At 51.0% G+C, this 23,826-nt stretch overlaps 1 protein-coding gene across 1 annotated transcript in view; it reads right to left on the reverse strand.

Moving 5' to 3' along the window:
* Window positions 1-11,529, reverse strand: part of FLI1 (Fli-1 proto-oncogene, ETS transcription factor) — a 93,474-nt gene extending 81,945 nt beyond the window's left edge. Inside the window, exons 1-2 of the mRNA XM_077189964.1 lie at window positions 11,088-11,529; window positions 9,218-9,299 (exon numbers count right to left, since the gene is read on the reverse strand). Of these exons, the coding sequence (XP_077046079.1) occupies window positions 9,218-9,256 (39 nt within the window). The 5' untranslated portion in view covers window positions 9,257-9,299; window positions 11,088-11,529. The remainder of the gene's footprint in view (window positions 1-9,217; window positions 9,300-11,087) is intronic.
* Window positions 11,530-23,826: the final 12,297 nt, after the last annotated feature.

The raw sequence follows: 23,826 nt of genomic DNA on the forward strand, positions 1-23,826 counted from the left end.
GGCACCGTGACCCGCAGGGGTTTATTTTGCATGTCCAGGGATGACCGGAGCGGAGCCTGCTCGGGTCACTCGTGATACCGGCTCTGGCAGGGATGCTCCGCGCTTCTCCTCCCGGGTTTGGTCTAAAGCAACATTTGGGAGAGCCCAAGAGATAAGGGAATGAGCGGAGGTGTTACAGACTCCAAAGAGAAGCCGAACAATCTGCTCTTTTCCGCCCAAATAACGAAAAATAGAAGCTTTGCATTATTTTTTCTTTCTGTTTTTGTTTTAATCCCCCACCTTCCACCCCACTCCCCCCCAAAAAAAATTAAAAGACAACCCAAAAAACAAATACCCCCTAAAAACCTCAAAACCAAACCCAAAGCCACCTTTGAAGTTATGCCATACTTTTTGGAAAAGGCTAAAATATTCATAACCTCCGGACGCCAAGCTCTGAATCATCCTAGGTGGTTGTGCCGTGACTCTGGGTATTTAACTGTTATTTAACTGAGTATTTGACTGAGCTTTTAACTGGTATTTCACTGACTATTTAACTGTTACCTAACTGGATTTTTAACTGTTATTGCATTTAACCGAGAAGGAGGGAGCCGAGACAGGCGGGGGAAAGGCGGGCACGGGGCTGAGCAGGATCTGTTGCCACTCTGGATCTGTCGCTCGCCCTTCGGATGCTCATGTACGTACAGCAAAGGAATTGGGATCTGTTTCATGTGGTCACCGCCAGACAGCTGGAAAATCATTTGATCTTGGCAACCACGGAAGATTACAAATGCTTACATCGGGTCGGGCTGGTAGAAATCAGTTACTCCTCTATTAATATTCTTGTTAATTATTATTATTATTATTATTATTTATCTCTTTCACTCCGTTAACGAATGGAACGGAATTGTCGAGCGGCGTTGTTCATTAGCTCAATATCGATCTCGGGCGCCTGGCACGTCCCCACCTCCTGTCCCCGTCCTTGGGGCTGCTCCCAGCCGCACACGGAGAAGGTGAAAACGCCGCGCTCGGGGCGATCCGAAAGGAATGAGGAGCCACTGGGGGGCTGTGGCCTGGAGCTGTTTCGTGTCCAGACCCAAAGGAGTTAACCCTCGGTGTAGTTCGGTGCCAATCCCTCGCAGAACCCCAAAGATTTGGATTTTCTGTCTGTAACCCACGCGGGATTAGCGGGCATCACTTCATCATTAAAACCGTCCGGTTATTCCCTAGAACAAACACAATGAAAACCTTCCCCAGCCCCATTGCAGGTTGGGAATCTGATTTTCCGAGGAGGGGAGAGGGGATTGGCTTCTGTCACCCTCTCTGACCCCAACAGCATCAGCTGAGCTCTCGTTGAGCCCAGCGCGGAGCTGTGGCTGTGAACCAACGCGGGGATAGAGGAGGGGAGCTCAAAAAACCCCGACATCCACGCCCTGGCTTTGTGGCTAGAAAGAGCCTCATTTCCCACTACACGTGACAAAGTGGCCCCTTTGTAAATCGAGCTTTCCACACTCGTGTACTTCCACAGCCCGCGCGGGTGCACTGGGGGTGTTATATATCGAATAATGCCGCTTTTCAGATAACCTGCCACAGGTTCTATTCCCTCTGAACGTGTGCACAATTCCGTCATTCTGGACTTGCAGGGGGCCGGAGTTTATCCCGCTCCAGCCTTCCCTGGAGGGAAACTCTCCCCCAGCTCCAGGGAAGGTTTAAAATCGCCGGCTCTGACTTTCCTCTGGCACTGACCCCATCGCAGAAAGAAAAACGCGACGCGTTTGTTTCTTTTCTAACCCCACATTCTTACAAGCAAAAAGCCCAAACTGCAGCCCTGGGATTTGATCCTCCGAAACGAATCCCAATTTTAGACCCAATGAATTGGGAAAACCTCCGCTTTTCAACTGCAGCAATAAAAGGGAATCGGGAGAGGGAATCAGAACTGGAGGATCGGGTCCCTCCTCCTGACAGGAACAGCCCAGGAGATCTGGGAGCTGAAAGCGGGAAGTTATTCCCCGCTAATCGCTACTAAGTAAAACATAATGTCTGAAAAGCGGGGTGGAGAAGATGCGGGAGCTTTGAAGCTGCATCGCAATGAGGGGCGAGCGGGGCGAGCCAGGGGTGTCCTGGATGCTTTTATTTGAGTTCCATGTCCCAATAAAACTGCCCCCGCCCGCCCTCCCTCCCCCATCCCGCAGTTATTGAAAAGCTGAAGCACAAAACCCAAAAATACTGAAGGCCAAAAAACCAGACTGCAGTGCACTAGCTCCGAACGTCTGGCCCCTCGCTTGAGGCCATAATTAATTTGAGATTTATTTTTATTGGAGAACCCAGTCTCGTCTGACCTTAGCCAAACAAGACTTCAGCGAGACCCTTGATGCGCTTGAATGGAACAGAATATTTCTCTCTAACTTCTCTTCAGGCGGCCGTGCCTGCTTTGAATTTGTTCCTCAGACTTCATATATTTGGAGATTTACAGGAAAGATTTAAAGCATTTTTCCCCTTAGCATTCACTCTCTCTTTTCTTCCCTTTTCGCTCCCCTTTCCCTCCACACCTCCTCTCCTTCTAACCACGGGGCTGGGAGAGCATAGGGAGGGCTGGAATACAAAATTCCCCGGATCCAGCATATTGGGAGGGGGCGTTTTTCCTGTAAATTGGGAAAGAATGGAACCATTAAAAGGTTGCAGAGCTGGGGACGGGGTTGGTTGCTGCTGCCTGAAGACGGAGGTCACTGGAAAAGCTCGTCCCCTGTGCCCGATTTCTTTTAGAAAGCTCCAACGTGCCACAATTCCAGGAAAAAAACAACTTTTCTCCCACCTCGACTTAAATTCAAGCCGTGTCTTGAAGGGAGAGCGGGAAGGAGCAATGCCAGCCCTTCCCGATGCTCAGCTTCCAATGCTCAGCGCGGGGTTGAGCACGGGAAAGAGGCACGGGGACAAGGAAAGGATTTTTCTCTTTAAAGCAGAGAGATCGGTGCAAACAAGACCTAAATCCGTAAGCTCCAAGTTGTCATAAGGCGTTAATCAACGACTTGCTAAAAGTCCGACAATTTAGCAGCGTTTGTACCCCGAGAAATGGGTGTCGAAAATGGGAAGAAAGAGAAAGGATTGGGTATAAACGTAATTAGTGATGGCGAAAGGTGAGTGAGAAGGAGTTCAAGCAGCTCCTGTCCCCGAGGCTACCGCAGTGGCCACCCTGGAGGTGCCTGTCCCCTCCTCCGAGCCCGGGGGAGCAGGACTGGAACCCTCCGGGGTGCCAGGAATGGGGAAAATCGGAAAAAAAGAAATAGAAAAAGCAGAAAAGGACAAAGCGCTGGAGGATGCACTCAGTGGGAACATCAGCACCCGGAGCAGGGAAAAGCCAGCCCAGGGAGGCTTTGGTTCCTTGGTTTTGCCTTTCCTGCCGGGCTCAGGCTCTCAGCAGCCCCTGGAGCACGGGCGGGTTTGTGCCCGCTCCAGCCGCATCCCTGAGCACCTGCGGGCTGACCCCGCACGGCTCTCCCGGCACCAATCCCGCTGCACAGCAAACGAAATCCCGGGATATTCTCTCCTGGCAACCTGTCCTCTGCTCCTGTCCGCCGGCACAGGGACGTGTCCGTGCCAGGCTTTGGCAGCGCCCGCTCCAAAGAAACCTCCACTGTTTTGTCCTTAAAATAAGAGTTTACTCCCTCTCTCTTTAGGGCTTCTGTAAACTTTCCAGCGCAGGGAGAGCAAGAACAAACCCAATATTGTTCCCAGCCACGCAGCCCCTTTTCCCTGCATGAATATCCTTCTTTGTGCTGCACCACAAACCTTGGGGCTGCCTTAAACCCGGGCTTAGAGCGGGAACCCCGCGCTTGCCCTGAGGTTCCTTCCCGAGCAGAATCCATCTCCAGCCCCCAGGGCTGGGACAGCAGCACCGCGGGGGTCCCTGCAGGGGGGCAGGAAACGCGGGGGTGACACCGGGACAGCCGCTCCTCTGCCCCCGGGGCTCCCCTCCTGCTCCAGGGGACTTCCCGGAGGGGTCTGGCCTCGAGGAGCAGGAAAGGAGCTCCAGGAGAAGGAAAGGAGCTCCAGGAGCAGGGAAGGAGCTCCAGGAGGAGGATAAAGGGCTCCAGGAACAAGAAGGAGCTCCAGGAGCAGGAAAGGAGTTCCAGGAGCAGGAAAGGAGCTCCAGGAACAAGAAGGAGTTCCAGGAGCAGGATAAAGGGCTCCAGGAGCAGGATAAAGGGCTCCAGGAGCAGGAAAGGAGCTCCAGGAGCAGGAAAGGAGCTCCAGGAGCAGGAAAAGGGCTCCAGGAGCAGGATAAAGGGCTCCAGGAACAGCATAAAGGGCTCCAGGAGCAGGATAAAGGGCTCCAGGAGCAGGATAAAGGGCTCCAGGAACAAGAAGGAGCTCCAGGAGCAGGAAAGGGGCTCCAGGAGCAGGAAAAGGGCTCCAGGAGCAGGATAAAGGGCTCCAGAAGCAGGATAAAGGGCTCCAGGAGCAGGAAAAGGGCTCCAGGAACAAGAAGGAGCTCCAGGAGCAGGATAAAGGGCTCCAGGAACAAGAAGGAGCTCCAGAAGCAGGATAAAGGGCTCCAGGAACAAGAAGGAGCTCCAGGAGCAGGAAAAGGGCTCCAAGAGCAGGAAAAGGGCTCCAAGAGCAGGAAAGGAGCTCCAGGAAAAGCAAAGTGGCTCCAGGAGCAGGAAAGGAGCTCTAGGAGCAGGAAAGGAGCTCCAGGAGCAGGAAAGGAGCTCCAGGAGCAGGAAAAGGGCTCCAGGAACAAGAAGGAGCTCCAGGAGCAGGAAAGGAGCTCCAGGAGCAGAAAAGGGCTCCAGGGGCTGGGAAGGGAGAGAGGCTCAGCCGGCCCCGGGCTGTCTCGGGGAGGGCAGGGCACGGGAAGCGAAAGCAGAAGCGCTGAGTGTGCGAGGAGGAGGCGATAAAGGGGAATGAAGCGTTTGGATGTTGCCCAAGGGCAGAGAAAAGCGCGGGGTAACAATGAACCCCCAAATGATCCTTGTGCCTTTACACACATCTGAAAGCTCTGTGGGGGCAGGAGGGGACTGAGGGCTGCTGTGACCTGGAGGTGCTGTCACAATGGTAATAATTAAAAAATCAGAATTCAGAGGTCATGTTGCTTTGCTTCTGGCTCTAATTCTTTCCATATCCCTCCAGTCAGGATTCCAGTGCTGTCTTCTTTTAAAATTTAATTTCCCAATTACATTCTGTGTTTCATTCTCTAAAGTCAAGTCCTCGTGTTTGGATGAGATTAGCACCCTCTGATACACTGTGAATTATTAAATATTCGCAGATCAGCCAGTCCCTAATGGTCTAAGGAATAGAAATTCTTCATCAGTTATGCAGAATAAGCCATGAAGGATCAAAATTATTTTTTTTTATTTCTACAAATTCCCACCTCTCCATTGAATTAAGGCCCCTACAAGAAGTGGGTGTGAGAGAAAAGCTTGGGTTCCCTGTCAGGAGTTCTGTGGGATTGGGTTCCTCTGTCAACAGTTCCATGGGACTGGGTTCCTGTGTCAATTCTGCTGGGTTGGGTTCCCCTGTCAGGAGTTCTGTGGGATTGGGTTCCTCTGTCAACAGTTCCATGGGACTGGGTTCCTGTGTCAGTTCTGTGGGGTTGGGTTCCCCTGTCAGGAGCTCTGTGGGATTGGTCTCCTTTATCAGGAGCTCTGTGGGATTGGGTTCCCCTGTCAGGAGTTCCATGGGATTGGATTCCCCTGTCAGGAGTTCCATGGGATTGGATTCCCCTGTCAGGAGTTCCATGGGATTGGAGTTCTGTGGGATTGTGTTCCCCTGTCAGGAGCTCCGTGGAATTGGGTTCCTGTGTCAGGAGCTCCATGGGATTGGGTTCCTGTGTCAGTTTTATGGGATTGGGTTCCCCTCTCAGGAGTTCTGTGGGATTGGGTTCCTGTGTCAGGAGCTCTGTGGGATTGGAGTTCCATGGGATTGGGATCTCCTGTCAGTTCTCTGGGATTGGGTTCCTGTGTCAGTTTTATGGGATTGGGTTCCCCTGTCAGGAGTTCCATGGGATTGTGTTCGCTGTTGTGTGGGATCTGTTTTGAATGCTCTCAATGACCCCTCTGTGCTGAGATGGAAATCAAGGTTCCAGCCCTGAGCTCCAATCCGAGCGCCTCCACACAAAAATCTTTGTTAAAACGAAGCATTTTCAATGAAATCCTCCTCTGCCTCCTGCAGCTACCTCACCTCAGCTTCAGCTTTTGGAGAACCATGACAAGAACCCCGTGGCCTGAAGGTGTCCCAGGATATTTGGTGAATTTGTTCCTCCTGGGATTCCTGTGGGACACCCTGTAGGGTGTGGGGGACACCCTGCAGCTGCCCCCTCTGGGCCCCAGCCTGGTGGGAGGAGGCATTTTCTGTCCAAGGCACAGAGGAAACCTGAAGTGAATGCACACTGTCCATCTGTTGGGGAGGATTCGTAGAAAAGATCAATCCCCATCTCTTTCTGGTGGGGGTGGTGTACACATCCCACAAAAATAACAAAGAAAATACTTCTCCCTTCCATAAGGCAGCAAATAAGGCTTGGTAGAGAAAGAATGGCATTAATAATAAGAAGGAAGAAGGAGGAGACGCAAGAAGGAGACGCAAGAAGGAGACGCAAGAAGGAAAATGGACACACAAAGAGAGAAGGATTGGGACTCAATCATCTCTCAATCTTCTCCTTTTCCATCTCTGTGCTCCCCAGAGCTTGGGAAGCCCTCCCAGGTGAGGGTGGGGTAGCGGGGAGGGAAGGAAGGCAGGGGGGTCTCAGTGGGACCTGGTTCAGCTGCACCCACCCTCGAGGATGGGGAGAGGCAGCAGCAGAGGGTGGGGGTGCCCTGCCCAGGAGCACAGAGCTCCCTGCACCAGGGAGGGGATCCACATCCACATTTCCACTGCCTGGAACATTCATCATCCCAGCAATTCTGTGAGCAGGCACTGGCAGAGCCTCTCTGCTGCCTCTGGGTGCATTTGGGTCCCTGGGAGTGCCACCAAACCCAGAGGGGCAGGGACCGACCTCACCCATGTGCTGAGGGTTCAAACTTCCCTGAATTCCACCACACTCCCACCCTTATGAACAGCTCTGGATGAGCTGCCCAACTCAAACCACCCAGAGCCAGTGGCAGATCTTTCCTTTGTCTCCAGAGGATTTCAGGTCAGACTTGATGGAAATCCTGTTGATTTTTTAAGCACAGCTACAAATAATTTACCCTGTGCCATTAGTGTGTGAGAAGCTCTGCAGACAAACAAGCAGAGACAGAATCCTTGCCCAAAATACCCTCAGCTGAGGAGGAAGGGCTGTGTCAGAGGCAGAGTCCAGCAGCCACAGCTCAGGCCCCCCTCCACACTGTGAGTCCCACCTGGGGAGCTCTCCCTGCTGGATACAGCACAAACTCCTGGGAGGAGACCCCTGGCCCAGCCTTTTCCTGCAGCCCTGCCCTGCCTGAGGCTGGCACAGCCAGGGACAGGCTCCCAGTCCTGCTGCCATGGTCACTTTTTCAGGCCTGGGGCTCACTTCCACCATTCCAAAGGAATTTTGCTCCCAGCAGGAGCAGCCCTGGATCTGCTCCCAGCCCGAGGCAGTGACACCACTGCAGAGGATGGCACAGGGCCTTCCTCTCCTCATTGCAGCCAGAGCATCCCAGGGCATTCCCTGCATCCCCACAGCCAGCCACACACTGGGGAACCTTTCTGTGCTTCAGCTCCAAGGGATTTGCCTTCCCCAGACTGGAATTCCAGCTGTTTTCCACAATTTCTGTTCCAGAATCTGATCCAGAGCTATGCAAACTTCCTGAGCAAAATTACCCCAAGATTCCCTGCAACACCAAGGTGGGAGTGGGATTTGGGGGATATCAGCCCATGGGGAACCCTGCCCATTCCTGGCTGGATTTGTTGCTGTGATGTGGAGCAGCTGCACAAGCTCAGCCAGTGCCACACGACCTGGGATCATCCCAAACTTGCATTTCCACTGCTGATTGTCCCACAAGTGCCCAAACTGAGCCATGACCTCGGGATTATTCACAGGAATCATTCAGTGGATCATCCCCAGGAATCCTGGGGCACAGATCATTGAGAGAGGAAAAGGGGGGAAAAAAGAGAGACCAAATTCCTGTAATAAATTATTCATTACAAATTATCCACCCAGCTGTAGTTAACACCCTCCTGTGTTTCTTCAGGGACAGGAGAGAGACTTGTGGTTTAGATTTTCCCTAAGTGCTGCTGCATGCAGGGCTTGCCTCAAACGTGTAACCCAGATGTCCCAGGCTTGGTTTATTTACATTCTTGGGAGCTGTTGTGAAAAAAACCCTATATGATGTCAAATATAATAGAGAGCTCAACTGAGGTATAAAGGGACAAGGCTGTGCCAACCCTGCTTGGGTTTTTGTTTTAATCTTTAGAAAAGAAAGAAGCAGAAGTGGTTTATCAGAATATATTGTAAGATTTTTTTTTTTAAAACTATAAATAAATAAATAAATATATAAATGCAAACAAGTATTTAAAGTGCAAGATCTGGTAATATTAGTTAAAACCAAAACAAGGTAATATCAGTTAAAAACCAAAACAAGGTAATTTTCCCACTAAATTACATGGAAACATTCAAGCACAGAAACTTCAGGAGCAGAGAAAGTAATCCCAGTGTCACACAGCACTGCCTGGTGTGACAATCCACTGCTCCAGCAGCTGAGGGAGATGTTTGCCTTTAACTCATTCAATATTTCCCCCTCTAAATCCATTCTGAAATGGACCTTGCAGGAACCACCCAACTGCACAGATCATCTTGCACAGGGAGCTCAGGAGCTGGCACGGCAGAGAAGAGAAAGGAAACTCAGCCCTGGCTGAGGACTAAGGGGGGCTGGGGCAGCAGAAAGCTGGGAGGAAATGGAAGAACGACGGTGACAGCTCTGGGATAGAGCCCGGGAGCACAGCCCCATGTGTGCGCTGGTTCCAGAGCAGCAAAGCAGGAGCACACCGGAGTTTAACACAGCCGGAGCACAAATAACCCAGCAGCAACGAGGGGTAAAAGACAATCCCACTTGAATTCATTGTCTGTCCCCGATGAAACAACTTCTGACTCAGCCCTGCACGTTTCCAAAACAATAAATTTGATATTTCAGTCTCTGACCCCTCTTCCACTGAAGATCAAGGGATTTTTTTCCTGCTAAATTCAGTAAGAAAGGGAATGAGATTTTCAACCAATACAAACGACTGAATTTGGGAGGATTGTAACTTTTGACATTACCTGTTTAAAGATGCTGTCATGTCTTACCTTGACGTAAGACGAAGTGTCTGGTACAGTCTGAAACATCCTTACTTGTTTATTAGATATATTTAAAGGTCCTAAATTTGACCTGAAATAAATCACAAAAATACTCCCAGTCATATATTTGCATATAGAAAAATAAAGGAATAAAGCCTGATCTGAATAATAAGACTGGTAATAAAATAAAGAGGGGAATGATCAAGCATTTAAATGTTACTTTTAAAGGACAGAGAACCACATCAACACAGTAACTAAAATCAAGCAAGATGCTCACAAAGCAGGGGTTTATTTCTCTTTTTTAACACCAGTTTGGTTTTTCCCTTGGATTCTCCCTCCTCCTCAGGAAAAGAACCTTCTTCACGTTAGACCAGAGCAGAGGGAAATGTTTGACATTTGATTAACTGAATTTCTTAGCCAACAATTAAAAGCCAGCTGAAATACTCATGTTTTCATGTCGAGCCTAGTTAACCCCATTGACTCGTACCCCGAGGTTTCCCCGGGCTGAGTGAGGGGCAGTTGCCTCTCCTGGCTCATTGAAACCATCCCGAGCCATTGACCCGCCGGCCCCGACTGATTTAAGGAACCTTCCCCACCAACAATAATTAAACCATAAATTAAAAAATACTCCAAAAGGAAGCATCGCTGCAAATATTAAAAGAACTCTCGGGGTTGTCAATCCCGTTTTCATCTGGGGTCCTGCTCAGGCTCCGTCTCAGACTCAGGGCACCCCATCTGTTTTCCTGCACTCCCCAGATTTGATGAGCCCCTGGTGAACCGGGAGTTTTCTGCCTCCAACCCCAATTCGTCCCTGCAGAGACTGACAGCGATGGTGCAGAACGCGATGCTGTGCGGGAATACAAACCCGCAGCCACCAAAACATCCCACAAACCGATTTCATTTGTCCTCCCTGATCCTCTCGGGGTCCTCAGCCCTTGTGGAACGCGCCAGAAACAATTAGCAAAGTGTCATTAGCGAAGCGTAAGTGGTGAATCATTAAGGATCACCCTCACACAGGGTGATCACACGCCTGCCGCTCTGTGCTGGAGGGAAGAGTCCGGGATGGAGCCGGGAATTACCGCAGGGAAGGGACCCGGCGGGACGGGAGGGATGCGCAGGAGCCGCGCAGGAGCCGCGCAGCCCCGGGGGCTGGGCTGGGATTTTCTCCAAGCTCCTGAGGAAAAGCTGTGGGGTCCTGACGGCTTGTCCCGGTCTGATCCGAGCCAGCCCCGGGTTAATTACAGCCCCGCGCTAATGAAGCTGAGACCCCGCAGGCACCCCTGGAGCCGCGGAACCTTCCGCGCAGTTCAGGGAAAGGAAAAAAGAAATAAAAACAAGAAAAAACCCCACAGCTCAACAACTGCAAAAGAAAAGCTCGCTATCTGCACGTAACCCCCCTTTAATTGATTTTTAAAGTATTTATTGCCCGTCCAGCTGGCACGGGAGGGCAAGCGGCTCTAAGGCGGACAATGTGTTTCTGATAAGTACAATTCCTTTTTTTCCTGTCGTCCTCCCTCCTAACACATTCCAGTTTCTTTTGCTTCTGAACTTGCGACGGGGGGTGGGGGCAGGCAGAGCGGAGGGACAAGGTAATTTTGCCTCGCCAGTAAATTTTCTGGGGTCAAGGATTCCCATATTGGTTTTCCCCGCTCTCCTCTTTACCCCTGATTAGCGTCCCCCTCCCGCCTCCTTTACCTCCCTGTTGTAATTACGCCTGTGCATGTAAATAAATACATCTGCATATGTTGGAGCGGCTCTCAGGAGCCTGCAGCGGATTATTTATCAATCGCTCTCCCTGCCAGCGTCAGCCGCGGTGGAAAAAGGCCTCTTAAACTACTTTTAGAATCCTTATTCTCATTGCTATGGTTGAAGGACTCACCTTTTAGAGCCTTTCCCCTCAGCCAGTGGCAGAGCAGTTTGTAAAGATCCAGGTTGAGACCAAGCCCAGCTCCCCCCCGGCTGTGCAGCGCTGCCCTCGCCGCTGCAGTTGTGCGGGGAGAAGAGAGATTTCAACTTGTTGGATCCAAAGCAGCGCCGAAGTTAAAATTCCCAGCCCATCCAGACAGGCTGCATCAAGCAGGCATTTCCTCAGGGGGCTTCTGTGCTGCTCGCAGCTCCAGGACGTGCTTTGCTTTCCTTTCCCCTGCTTCTCTGCCCTCTACTTTTCATTTGATTTCCGTTTTCCCCCCTTATCAATATTCCAGCTGTTCCCTCAGATTATTCGTGGCCATGAGACATCCTCGCCCCGTGAGCCCTCCTGGTGCTATGAGCGACTTTAAACAACACTCCAAAAACTGAAAAAGAGAAAAAAGGAAAAAAAAGGAAAAAAATTCCCAACTTAAAAAAAAAAATATATTGCTGAGAAGTCAAGCCGAAAAGAGACGCTGAGTGGAGCTCAAGTGCTACTTTAAATCCCCTTTTTAAAATAAGGAAGTTTCAAATATCCGTTTTTAAATCATCGGTCCTTATTTTGAGGTTTTCTTTCCTGACTCTTACCTAGAAAAGAGTTAACCCGAAGCATGACGGAGCACGCTGCAGATGCACAGGCTGGGAGAGCGCGATGGAATCGGCTCCAAACGATTCTTTTGGTTAAAGAATTCCGCATTTCTCCCCGCAAGCCGAAACCTCCAGCTCTTTTTAGCTATTTCACAAGAGCCTATCAAACAGTAACGTGTTCAGGAGGGAAAGGAAACACATCTTCAATCCAGGGATGGTTTTTCCCCACCGGAGTCACGTTCCTGGTGCATTTTGTCATCTCAGAAACCTTCACAGACAATATTTTGTTCTAACCTGGGCAAAAACTTCCAGGGATTTTAGTACAACATCGATTTTAAATGCAACCCTCAGAAGGGTTACCAAAACTATTTGGAAAATGTTCTTCCATTCTCTATTCTCTTTCTCTCCTTCCCGGCTTTGCCCCAAATTCCAACATATTGAAACATTTTTCTCCTTAATAAGAGGAACATATAAAGTGAAGGGGTGAAAGGGCAACCTGGGAGCCGTGCCTTGAGCTCCGCACACAATTTACTCCCTGGTAGACGAGGCGTTTAGCATTCCTCCCAATTTCCAAGGAAAACAGACTCAGACCCGGACCCGGCAACCAGGGACCTCGCCACTTTTTAATATAGAAATTCTTCGGATTCTTTGTTGTTATTGTAATTGTTGTTGTTTGTGGTGAGAGAAAGCCTTTCCCAAGGTGAGGGGACGGGGTTTTAGGGAGAAGCTTCCTTGGGATGGAAGGGAAAGCAAAGCGACAGGAGGGACACGCAGGAGGGAAGGGATCGGGGCAACAATCAGGACAGAAAGGGAACAGGGGAAAAAATCCCTCTAAAATAAAAGCAGCGTTGTCATCATTAAAGGCTTTTTAAAAATCGCGTGCAGGGGTTAAAAATGCTCTTTGCAAGCCTTAATCTCATTATTCTGCGAGGATGGGAACAACGCTGTGCCCAGCCGGGACCGCACGGGCTCACGTTTCAAAGCCATCGCTCATTCTTTTCTCACGTTTCCACGTGTGAATTACACAGAACACGGCTCGGGAGAACCCGGGCTCCGCTCTCGTGGCCACCGACGCCTCTTCCCTTTTCCTGGCGGGGCAGGGAACCCGCGGGTGCATCCCTGCCCCGATCTCATTTTCCTCTCGTTTTCCTGCACTTTTAAAGCGATCCCAGCCTGGCTCCAGCAGGGAGCCCTGAGCACACCACAACCTGCCATGAAAAATCCTTTAAAGGTTGGCGTTAACGGGAATTTGGGATGTAAAGCACTCCCAAGTTCAGGGGAAACGCCAGCCCCGAATCCCGAGCTGGGTTTGCTCCCCTTGTAACCAAACCCCAGAGCCGAGGGAGAGCCCATGTGGCCAGTTCCAGCCATCCTGGGAGCTTTACTAGCCCAAAAGAAAATTGCTGGCAAATTGGAAACAGCTGTAGCGTCGGAGACTGAAAACCCCCAAGCACCATCCCCCTGCTCCTGGGCAGGGAAAGGCGCAGGAGTTTTGTTTACTCGAACATCTCGGGGGCACAGCCCCATTGCAGCTGCTCCTGCCCAAACGTGGGTGAGATGCTCACAGGCGACACTGCAGCCTCCGTGGGTTTTTAAAGATGTCAATGAAATCTTCCCTGGGCTCCTGTCCCTGTCCCTTTAACGGGGTGTGAGCGACACGAACCCAGCGGGTGCCACCCCACAAAGGGATTTATCCGGGCACTGCCAAGTGCAGACAATTGCTGCCGCCAACGGAACGGTGCAAAAGCTCCGAGCCCTGCAAAATGTGCTCTTTTCATGTTTTCTATTTATTAGCTACGCTAAGAGAAAACAGACTCATATGAGTCCCAAATGGAGGCAGGGTATTAAAAGAGGCATGTGAATGCTCCAGCAATTACAGCTGAATTTGATTAAAAACGTCATGAGGGCTGCAAAAGCAGGAGTTACCTGATACACTCACCCCGAGGTTGCTTTAGGATGAATTATAACACAATTCATTTTATTTTAATAGGTCACTATAAGATTAACTGTTTAAGGATGGAGCTGTGCTATAAATGTTTACATCAAACCGGAGAGAAGCAAGCTTTCCTTTCGGGTTGTTTAGAAATAATGTTTATTACATTTTAAAATTCCTCAACATGTTAATTAGGAATAAGGGGAAAGTCTGGGAAGGCAGATGGAGCTCCAGTGCTTGACATGGAACCACACACACGCTGCTGTGCTTCAGTTTCTCCTTCCTGGCAGGGAAACGTGGGGTTTTGAACTGTTCACAGTTCAAATAATGACAATTTGTTGGCCTCTGCTCCTCTGCCAGGCTTGGCCCACAATTTAATGGCGCCTCAAAAGCTGCCAAGGAGAGCAGCCACAGGGGAGGTGCCACTGCCTCATTGGGCACCACAGCACCCAGATCTGGGTGTTTGGGGGGAAATGGGAGGGTCCAGCAGTGACCAAGGGCAGAACCTCCCCGGGTCCTGAAGGATCCCAAACACCTTCCACACCCTGCCCCCACTGCAGGCACCTCCACTTTGTGCTTTAGGGGCACAGGGGTCACATCCCACAGGTGAGCTGGGGTAAAACCAGGCTCCTGAATTCCCCTGAATCCCTGGATTCGGGAAGAAATGGTGAAATAACATCCAGGGAGAGATGTCCAGCCATGTTTGCATCTGCTGTGCTGCTGGGGGGCTTGGGGACAAGATAAAAACCCTCTGTGGCTGCAGTTTCTGCCTTTTCCCTGTGCTATCTTAAAGCAGCATCTGATACAAAGGTACTTTTGCATAGCTGGAGCTGCAAGGAGCAGTTAAATTGAATTAAAATTAGCCATATTCCTGAAATTAAATTATTAGTCTGAGAGAAAAATCCTCTCTGTTAAAATTTATTTTCATTTTCCATCGTTAAAAAGGACAAATTTAGAATTTTAGCATGAAAAATATTTTCTGTCATAAATTACCAATGCAAAAAGGTTTAATTCAGAAGGCCCAGAAAGCTCTGAAATCCCCATTTCAGCATGGATCTGCTCCTTCATTTCCACTAATTAATTAAATCATTAAAGGCACTTTGATGAAGTCCACTGAAAATCTGCAAAGCCACTGTAAGTGTATATCTGTAATAAAATGTGTATCTGTAAATATTTTTGGGACAAATATTTCAGCTTTGCTAAATCACTCTCTAGCAGGAAAACCACCTTTGAAATAGAATATGCTTCACCCTAATATTAGTGATGGATGTGATCAGTGTATTCAAATAAATAATCATAAATTAGTGATAAAATCATTATCACAACACAGGGAAAGCTTTAGTTCCAGAGATAAAATGAGGGCATAGGAAAAAAGGGATTGCTGTCATTGTTGGATGCTATATTATTCCTGAAAAAGGAATGTTAGGTGAAGGTTCATGAGTGCCCCAGGAATTTTAATTTCCTTGTTCCCTGTCTGTTGGATGGGAATGAGAACCTTTCTCTTTTCACTGTCTGGATTTGAGGACATGTTTGGAGTATTTATTTCGAGGAGTGTTTATTGTGGAGTTACAAAAAGTGAGAGTTTGGTGTTGGTAAAGTCCTGATCATTTACAGAACATGGGAGTTTCCACTCCCTTTGTTTATAAACATCCAAAGAAACGATTTAGTGTCTGTGGGATGTCATAGAACTGCCCTTAAACCAGTTTGGGTCGGGGACTGGTGTGAGCCTCAGTTCCTGTGGGTTTTTACCAGCCCCTGGAGAGATCCCCCTGAGGCTCTGGGGGTGGGACAGGAGGGTGACATTTCCTGGACAAAGAAAGCCTCAGGGACCAAAGGCAGGAAGGAAAGTTCAGGGATGGGGTGATAAGAACTCAGAGCCCAAGGCAGTGGGGTGGGCAGAGGTGGGACAGGAATTCCTGTGGCAGAGGGAATTAATCCTGTAGTGGCTGAGGTGGAAAAAGAATTTCATCCCTGTAGCAGAGGGATCTAATCCCAGTGGCAGAGGCAAGACAGGAATTCCTGTGCCAGAGGAATCTAATCTAATAGTGGGATCTATGAGATCTAATGTGGGATCAATATGGGATCTAATCCCATAGTGGCAAAGTGGGACAGGAAACCCTTTGGCAAAGGTATTTAATCCCTATGGCAGGGGAGAAACAGGAATTTCAGTGGCAGAGGGATCTAATCCCGTAGTGGCAAAGGTGGAACAGGAATTTCATCTCTGTGGCAGAGGGATCTAATCCTGTAGTGACAAAGGTGGAACAGGAATTTCATCTCTGTGGTAGAGGGATTTAATCCCTGAGTGGCAGAGGTGGGACAGGATTCCTGTGGGAGAGGGATTTAATCCTGTAGTGGCAAAGGTGGAACAGGAATTTCATCCCTGTAGAGAGGGATTTAATCCCTGAGTGGCAGAGGCAAAACAGGAATTTCTGTGCCAGAGGGATCTAATCCCATAGTGGCAAAGGTGGAACAGGAATTTCATCCCTGTGCCAAAGGGGTTTAATCCCTGTAGCAGAGGAATTTAATCCTGTAGTGGTAAAGGTGGAACAGGAATTTCATCCCTGTAGAGAGGGGTTTAATCCCTGAGTGGCAGAGGTGGGCCAGAAAACCCTTTGGCAAAGGGATCTAATCCCTGTGGCAGAGGCAGGACAGGAATTCCTATGGCAGAGAGAGGAGAGGAATCCTTGTGGCAGAGGGATCTAATCCCATAGTGGCAAAGGTGGAACAGAAATTTCATCTCTGTGGCAGAGGGATCTAATCCCTGTGGCAGAGGCAGGACAGGAATCCTTGTGGCAGAGGGATCTAATCCCATAGTGGCAATAGTGGAACAGGAATTTCATCTCTGTGGCAGAGGGATTTAATCCTGTAGTGGCAAAGGTGGGACAGGAATTCCTGTGGCTGAGGGATTTAATCTCTGTGGCAGAGGCAGGACAGGAATCCCACACAGCCTCACCCCATACCAGCTCTGCCCCTCCTGAGCAGTCCCCAGCAGGAGCCCCCACTCTCCTCTCCTTGCTGGACACGTGGCCCTGGACACTCCTCCTTTAGTGCAGGATTTTGGTGTTCAGCCCCTTCAGCATCCCTTTAGGGACAGGACACCCCTGGGCCATGATGTCACCTCGCAGTGGCACCTGCAGAGGCTCACCTGGTGGCCCTGGTGACAGCACTGCCACCCCTCCGAGGTCCCTGCCCCAGAGAGATCCCTGACCAGATGATGCTGACTGGAAAAATAGAAGAAAAGAAGGAAAATCAATGAAAAAGAAACCTCTTCCTCCAGAGGAGTTTTGCCTCTTCAGAAAAGAGAAGTGGCCCCAGTGAGCCCAGGTTCCCTGCAGGATTTGCTGTTGCTTTGCTTTTCAGTAAATTTTACATGAAGCGCCTCTTCTAGAAGAGATAAAAATCTTCTTTTTTGGGATATAAAATTTGAGGTTGCCCTTGCCTTTGGCAAAGCTTCCCCTCCTTGTACAGCCTAGCTCCACAGTTTGAGGTCTTTATTCACTCTGGGATTGCTTCTTTCCTCTTTTTTTTTAAAGCAAAACCCTAAATTCTTGTCCTGATTCTCCCTTGGAGCTTTTCTGGCCAACCTGGACTTGAGCTTTCCAGCTCAGGAGAGACCAAGCAGCCCCTGAGGACCTTTCTGGAGCTCCAAAGGGGCTCCACCTCCTCTGATCTCCATAGAAAAAACAACCAGCCAAGCAAACACATCCATTATTTCTTCCCAGGGATCAATTCCTTGAAGATATTTCACCTTGTGAGAGCCACTGTGGATGGTGCAGGAGAGCAGGAGGGAAGGGAGGGAGAAGAAAGGCAGCCAAAACAAAAACAGCCATCAAAACCATAAACAGGCAGAGGAATGAAAAGGATTAAAACAACCCCAACCCCAAGGTGAATGAACGGAAAATAAATGAGTAAAGCAGCAGCTTGATGCCACTCCAAGGCTTTGACATGGAAGTGTGTTTCCCATTCCACTCTTTCACAGAGAAGGTTTCTCTCTGAATCAGATGAACCATAAAATAAAGAGGAAATTTAGAACAACCCAGAAAAAAAGGTGTTTTAGCTCTTCCCACTCAGGGCTTTCCCTTGAGGAGCTCTGGTACCTCACCCTTGTCTCCACAGTGTCCCAGCAGCTCAGGGCTCCAGGCAGGTTAAAGGGCTCCTGGAGCAGCCTCTCCATGGGAAGGTTTGGGGGAATCACTGCTCCCAGCTGGAGGAGCCAGTCTGGGAAATGTCCCTGGCCAATGCTGTGAGTGAGAGTTTGCTGCACCACGAGATGGCTCTGCCAGGGCTCTGCCATGCACTGCCAGGGCATCCCAGGCATCCTGAGCAGGACAGGGACAGCAGGAGAGGCTGAGCCCAGCCCTGACCAACTCTGGGCCAAAGAATCTGCCTGGGACAAGGGAGAGCTGCTCCCTGTTGGAGCTCTGAATGCTGAGAATTTCAGACTTTCTGTGCTGCCAGGCACTGACCCCCAGGAGAACACTGCATTGACCTGAGGCCGTGGAGAAGCTTCCAAAATGGAATGATAGCACTGGGATTGTGGGTGTGGGGTTTGGATAGAAGTGTGTGATAGCACAGGGTGGGAAACTTAGAATTTAAGGGTTTAGAATATAGTGATATATGTAGAGCAAGAAGGAGGTTCCGGGGTGGAGGCTGGTCCTTCTCCTTCTTCTCCCTCTTCTCCTTCTCCCTCTTCTCCTTCTCCTTCTCCTTCTCCTTCTCCTTCTCCTTCTCCTTCTCCTTCTCCTTCTCCTTCTCCTTCTCCTTCTCCTTCTCCTCCTCCTTCTCCTTCATCTTCTTCTTCTCCTCCTTCACCTTCTTCTCCATGGATTTGGGTGGTTTTGTGTAATTGGACAGAAAAGTCCACATTAGGGGCCAGAAAAGTCCACATTAGGGGCCTGGTTAAAAGTGAAAATAATTTAGATGTCATTTTGTAATTGGACAGTTTAGCCTTAAAAGCCCTTGTAGAGAAAGATAGTGAGCCATTGTGTGCCTTGTTAGTGAAGAACTGCAGAGCTCACTGCTGTGAGACTGTGACATTGATAAGAAATCACAACACCTGAGTCTGAACAGGAAATATTTTCTTGAGCATTTTCAATCTCAACCTTGACAGAAAAAAGAAGCCAAGAAGCAGCAGTTCCCTGTGCAAGGAGAGGAGATGGCAGAAATGCAGATTTCACAGAAAGGTTTGGGTTGGAAGGGAACTTGAAGATCACTTCATTCCAAGCCGTGCTGTGGGCAGGGAATCTTCCACCAGCCTCAGACAGCAAAATCTGGAAGAGATGAAACCTGGATTCAAACCATTCACAGGGAAAGGTGTGGGGTGAAAGAGGAATCTACGGGAAGGGGAGGGAAGGCCTGGTTTCCTCTGTGCCAGCACTGGAAAGCACCTGAGGAATATCCTGGGATCCACAGCAGGGCTTGGAATGAGGTGATCTTCAAGTTCCCTTCCAACCCAAACCAATCTGGGGTTCTGTGAATGCCCTCAGAGGTGCCTGGAGCAGGGACAGTGCCTGGGACAGGGACACAGCCTGGGACAGGGATAGGGACAGTGCCTGGGGCAGGGACAGGGACAGTGCCTGGGGCAGGGACAGTGCCTGGGACAGGGACAGTGCCTGGAGCAGGGACAGTGCCTGGGACAGGGACACAGCCTGGGACAGGGATAGGGACAGTGCCTGGGGCAGGGACAGGGACAGTGCCTGGGGCAGGGACAGTGCCTGGGACAGTGACAGAGTCTGGGACTGGGGCAGGGACAGTGCCAGGGACAGAGACAGAGCCTGGGACAGGGACAGTGCCTGGAGCAGGGACAGTGCCAGGGACAGGGACAGTGCCTGGGGCAGGGACAGTGCCAGGGACAGGGACAGTGCCTGGGGCAGGGACAGTGCCTGGGACAGGGACAGTGCCTGGGACAGGGACAGTGCCTGGAGCAGGGACAGAGCCTGGAGTAGGGACAGAGTCTGGAGTAGGGACAGAGTCTGGGACAGGGACTGTGCCTGGGAAAGGGACACAGTCTGGGACAGGGACAGAGCCTGGGACAGGAACAGAGTCTGGGGAAAGGACAGTGCCAGGGACAGGGACAGAGTCTGGGACAGGGACAGAGTCTGGGACAGGGACAGAGTCTGGGACAGGGACACAGCCTGGGACAGGGACAGTGCCTGGGACAGGGACAGTGCCAGGGACAGGGACACAGCCTGGGACAGGGACAGTGCCAGGGACATTGACAGTGCCTGGAGCAGGGACAATGCCTGGAGCAGGGACAGTGCCTGGGGCAGGGACAGAGTCTGGATCTCTGTTCAGTCCAACACACCAGTCCTGGGGCCTTGGGGCTCACAGCTGGAGCTGGGGTGTGCCAGGGCTGTGGCAGCAATGGGGGGCTCACAGCTGGAGCAGGGACACTGCCAGGGCTGTGGCAGCAATGTGGGGCTCACAGCTGGAGCAGGGACACTGCCAGGGCTGTGGCAGCAGAATGGAACCTGCTGGAGCGAGGGGAGGGCAGAACAGCAGCATCCAAAGCAGGGCTGGACAGTGCACAGGGAAAAGCCCATCTGCAAGCGGATGAAAATGCTGTGAACTCAGGGAGTTCAGCCAGTAAAAGCTGACCAGGACAGAGCTGGGGTGGCCCAGGGCCCTGCAGCTGGAGGCTGTTGGACGTCAGTGGCACTCTGCTCTCTGCCTTTCCTCTCAGTAGCTCAGATATGAAGGCTCTGTCATAAATTACAGAGTTTAAGGTAAAACCAGAGCAGCTGCCCCAAAGAAGAGTTTGCAGAAGTTTTCCTGCTTAGAAACAGCCATCAGAGCATGAAAGCTCCCTTCAGTTGGTTTCCAAAGGAGAGCAGACAGCCTCACTTTTCCATCCCACAGCCATGCTTACAACAGTTTTTGGGCTGCCAGAACAATGTGAGCTGCTGTTCTTGGATATAATTAGCCCAGATATTTTTGTGTTTGAAATACATTACAGACGAAGCCCACAGGCTTTTCCAGTTACCACCAAAGCCCTCGTGCACATGGGGATAACAGGTGATTATAAAAATAACATGGTGGCTATAAAAATCTCCTGGTGCCCATGTGAGCAGCTCCTGCCTCGTGCTGTGGGTTCTGAGCCACACTGGTGGCACATGGACAAAGACCAGGAGATCCTTTGGGGCCCAGGGAGCTTCCAGATTTACACAGCACATTTTAAACCCCAGGTGGGATCCACTGAGCTGGGAGCAGCTGCTGGGCCCAGCTCGTGCTCCCAGTCCTGCAAAACCACAAGGGTTATTTCAGGGGCCTGCGTATGGGCTGAGGAGCTTCAGTTTGGGCTCTTCACTGGTAAACGTTCCAGGGGTGTGAAGAGATCAGGATGTTTCTGCTCTCCATGGCAGGCAGGGACACTGCAGGCGAATCCTCTCTGCAGTCGTGACAGAGTCGTGACACTGAGCCACACCCCGGCACTCCTGAGGTGTCGGCTTGCTCGTGACAGAGTCGTGACACGGAGTCACACCCCGGCACTCCTGAGGTGTTGGCTTGCTCGTGACAGAGTCGTGACATGGAGTCACACCCCGGCACTCCTGAGGTGTTGGCTTGCTCGTGACAGAGTCGTGACACGGAGCCGCACCCCCGGCACTCCTGAGGGCTTGCTCGTGACAGAGTCGTGACATGGAGTCACACCCCGGCACTCCTGAGGTGTCCGGTTGCTCTCTCAGCTTTGTTGACTCTCTCCAGCCACCAGCCCCATTTCCTGGACTTATCTGGCCCAGCAGATTTCCCCTGCTCTCCCTCCTCCCGTGGCCATAAACACTGAACCTCCTGCAGGCCCAATCTGGGCTCGCAGCTTGTCGGGGCAGATAGCAGCAGATAAGGGCCAGGCCACATTGTCTTTCTGCAGCCTGCACCCGGAGTTCACTTTTAAATCTGAAAATGTTTGCTTAAGGAAAAGGAAATGTGCCTGTGTGTGCTGGGGGGCAGTGGGAGGGAGGGGGAAGAGGAAGGGAGCTGGTTCAGAGACCAAACGGGGGCACACGAGAGGGAGGATTGATGGAGATGGATGGAGATGGATGAGGGGAGCTCAGCACAGGCCCTTGGAGCCCCTGTGCTCCCGTTGTCCTGCCCTGGGCCCAAACTTTGGGCCATTCCCAAAGGAGGACACACAGCTCCTCACACCTGGGAGGGACACCCATGAGAGGAGCTCTGCCAAGTCCCATGCTGGGACTTGATCCCTAAACCAGCCAAATTTATACCCAGTGCTCAAACTGGGATGGTAGGAAACCTCTATCCCTGCAATCTGCCCTCCTGCATGGATGAAAAGTGCTCTGTATTCCATGTCCCTGCAGAGCTGGGTGGCACCTTGTCACTTGTTCTCATCAGCAGAACAGACATTTCATTTCCCAGGTCCTGAGCAGGCCAGGACTCACTGCAGGATTTGGGAAGCTCAGGAGGGACTCAGGACTCACTGCAGGCTTTGGGGAGCTCAGGAGGGGCTCAGAACTCACTGCAGGATTTGGGAAGCTCAGGAGGGGCTCAGAACTCACTGCAGGATTTAGGGAGCTCAGGGGGAGCTCAGGACTGGACTCACTGCAGGATTTGGGGAGCTCAGGACTCTCTGCAGAATTTGGGGAGCTCAGGACTCACTGCACGGTTTGGGAAACTCAGGAGGGACTCAGGACTCACTGCAAGATATGGGAAGCTCAGGGGGAGCTCAGGACCTACTGCAGAATTTGGGGAGCTCAGGACTCACTGCAGGATATGGGAAGCTCAGGGGGAGCTCAGGACTTGCTGCAGGATTTGGGAAGCTCAGGGGGAGCTCAGGACTCACTGCAGGATTTGGGAAGCTCAGGAGGGGCTCAGGACTCGCTGCAGGATTTGGGGAGCTCAGGAGGGGCTCAGGACTCATTGCTCTGGGGCTCTGGGGGTGTGGGAGCACTCCTGTGCTGGCAGAATGCTCAGGGTGGAGGGAAACTGGGGAGCTCTGTGGCTATAAATCCTTTATCCAGTGGCCCTGTGTGAGGCAGGGGTGGTCCCTTCAGCTGTGTCACTGCAGCCCACGAGCAGATTTCCAGCACAGGTTTGGGCACAGTGACAATTGGTCACAGTGTCTGGGCACAGTGACAAAGCTCCCACGGAAGAGAGGGTCAGGGGGAGCACATCCAGCAGCCCAGGATGTTTCCCTCTGAGCGTGCAAAGCTTCCTTTTGATCTCTGAGGTCCCGAGATAGCCCGGGTTCCCTGGATCAGGCAATGGCTCAGGGCCCGAGGCAGCCCAGGGCTGAAGGGAACAATAAAGGGAGTTCCTGAGCTGGCATTGCTGTGTTAATTTATGGATTGATTCCTGGTGCTGCTGAAGTCAACAAACCCCAACAAACCCCACTGCTGTCTCCACTGGGGCATGAATTTGGAGATGCAGATATGCATTCCCTGGGAAGCTGGGATCCAGCAGGGATGCAGCCAGCACAGGGACACCCGAGGGGCTGATCCTCCTCTCAGGACACACTTTAGATCCAGGCAGCTCTGAGGTGCAGGAAACAGCCACATTTTTACACAGCTTTGGCAACAAACACATTGGAAACAACCAGAAGCAGAAGGAAATTATTGTGGAATCCCAGTGCTTTGGGTGGAGGAGTCCTTAAAGCCCATCTCATTCCACGCCTGTGGGCAGGGACACCTTCCTCACCTCATCCATTATGGGGCCTAAGAAAGCAAAGGACAAATTGGGCTGGCCATTGATGCCTCTTTATCGATGAGCCAGGCACGGCTCATTTGGAAAACTCATTTCCTGGGATCAGAGAGAGCTCCAGGAGCTGGGAGGGGAACGGGAGCTGCTGACTGAGCTGGGGACCAGGCAGCAGCTCCTCGGGCTGCAGCAAGGTGTGTGCAAGGAAAAATCTGAACCTGTGGAAGTAAAGGGGTCCTAGTGGGACTGGCAGAACCCTCTGGGCCCAGGGGATGGCTGAGGGGATGGGTGGATGGATGGATGGATGGATGGATGGATGGATGGATGGATGGATGGATGGATGGATGGATGGATGTGGGGATGGCTATTTTATTTGCCAGGATCCCTGACAAAGGCAGGAATGATGAATCTGACTTCATGTTCTCAGAAGGTTAATTTACTATTTTATGATACTATATTATATTAAAGAATACTGAACTAAACTATACTAAAGAATACAGAAAGGATCCTTACTGAATGCTAAAAAGATAATAATGAAAACTCC

The sequence above is a fragment of the Agelaius phoeniceus genome, chromosome 23 (assembly GCF_051311805.1).
Source record: "Agelaius phoeniceus isolate bAgePho1 chromosome 23, bAgePho1.hap1, whole genome shotgun sequence".
Taxonomy (NCBI): domain Eukaryota; kingdom Metazoa; phylum Chordata; class Aves; order Passeriformes; family Icteridae; genus Agelaius; species Agelaius phoeniceus.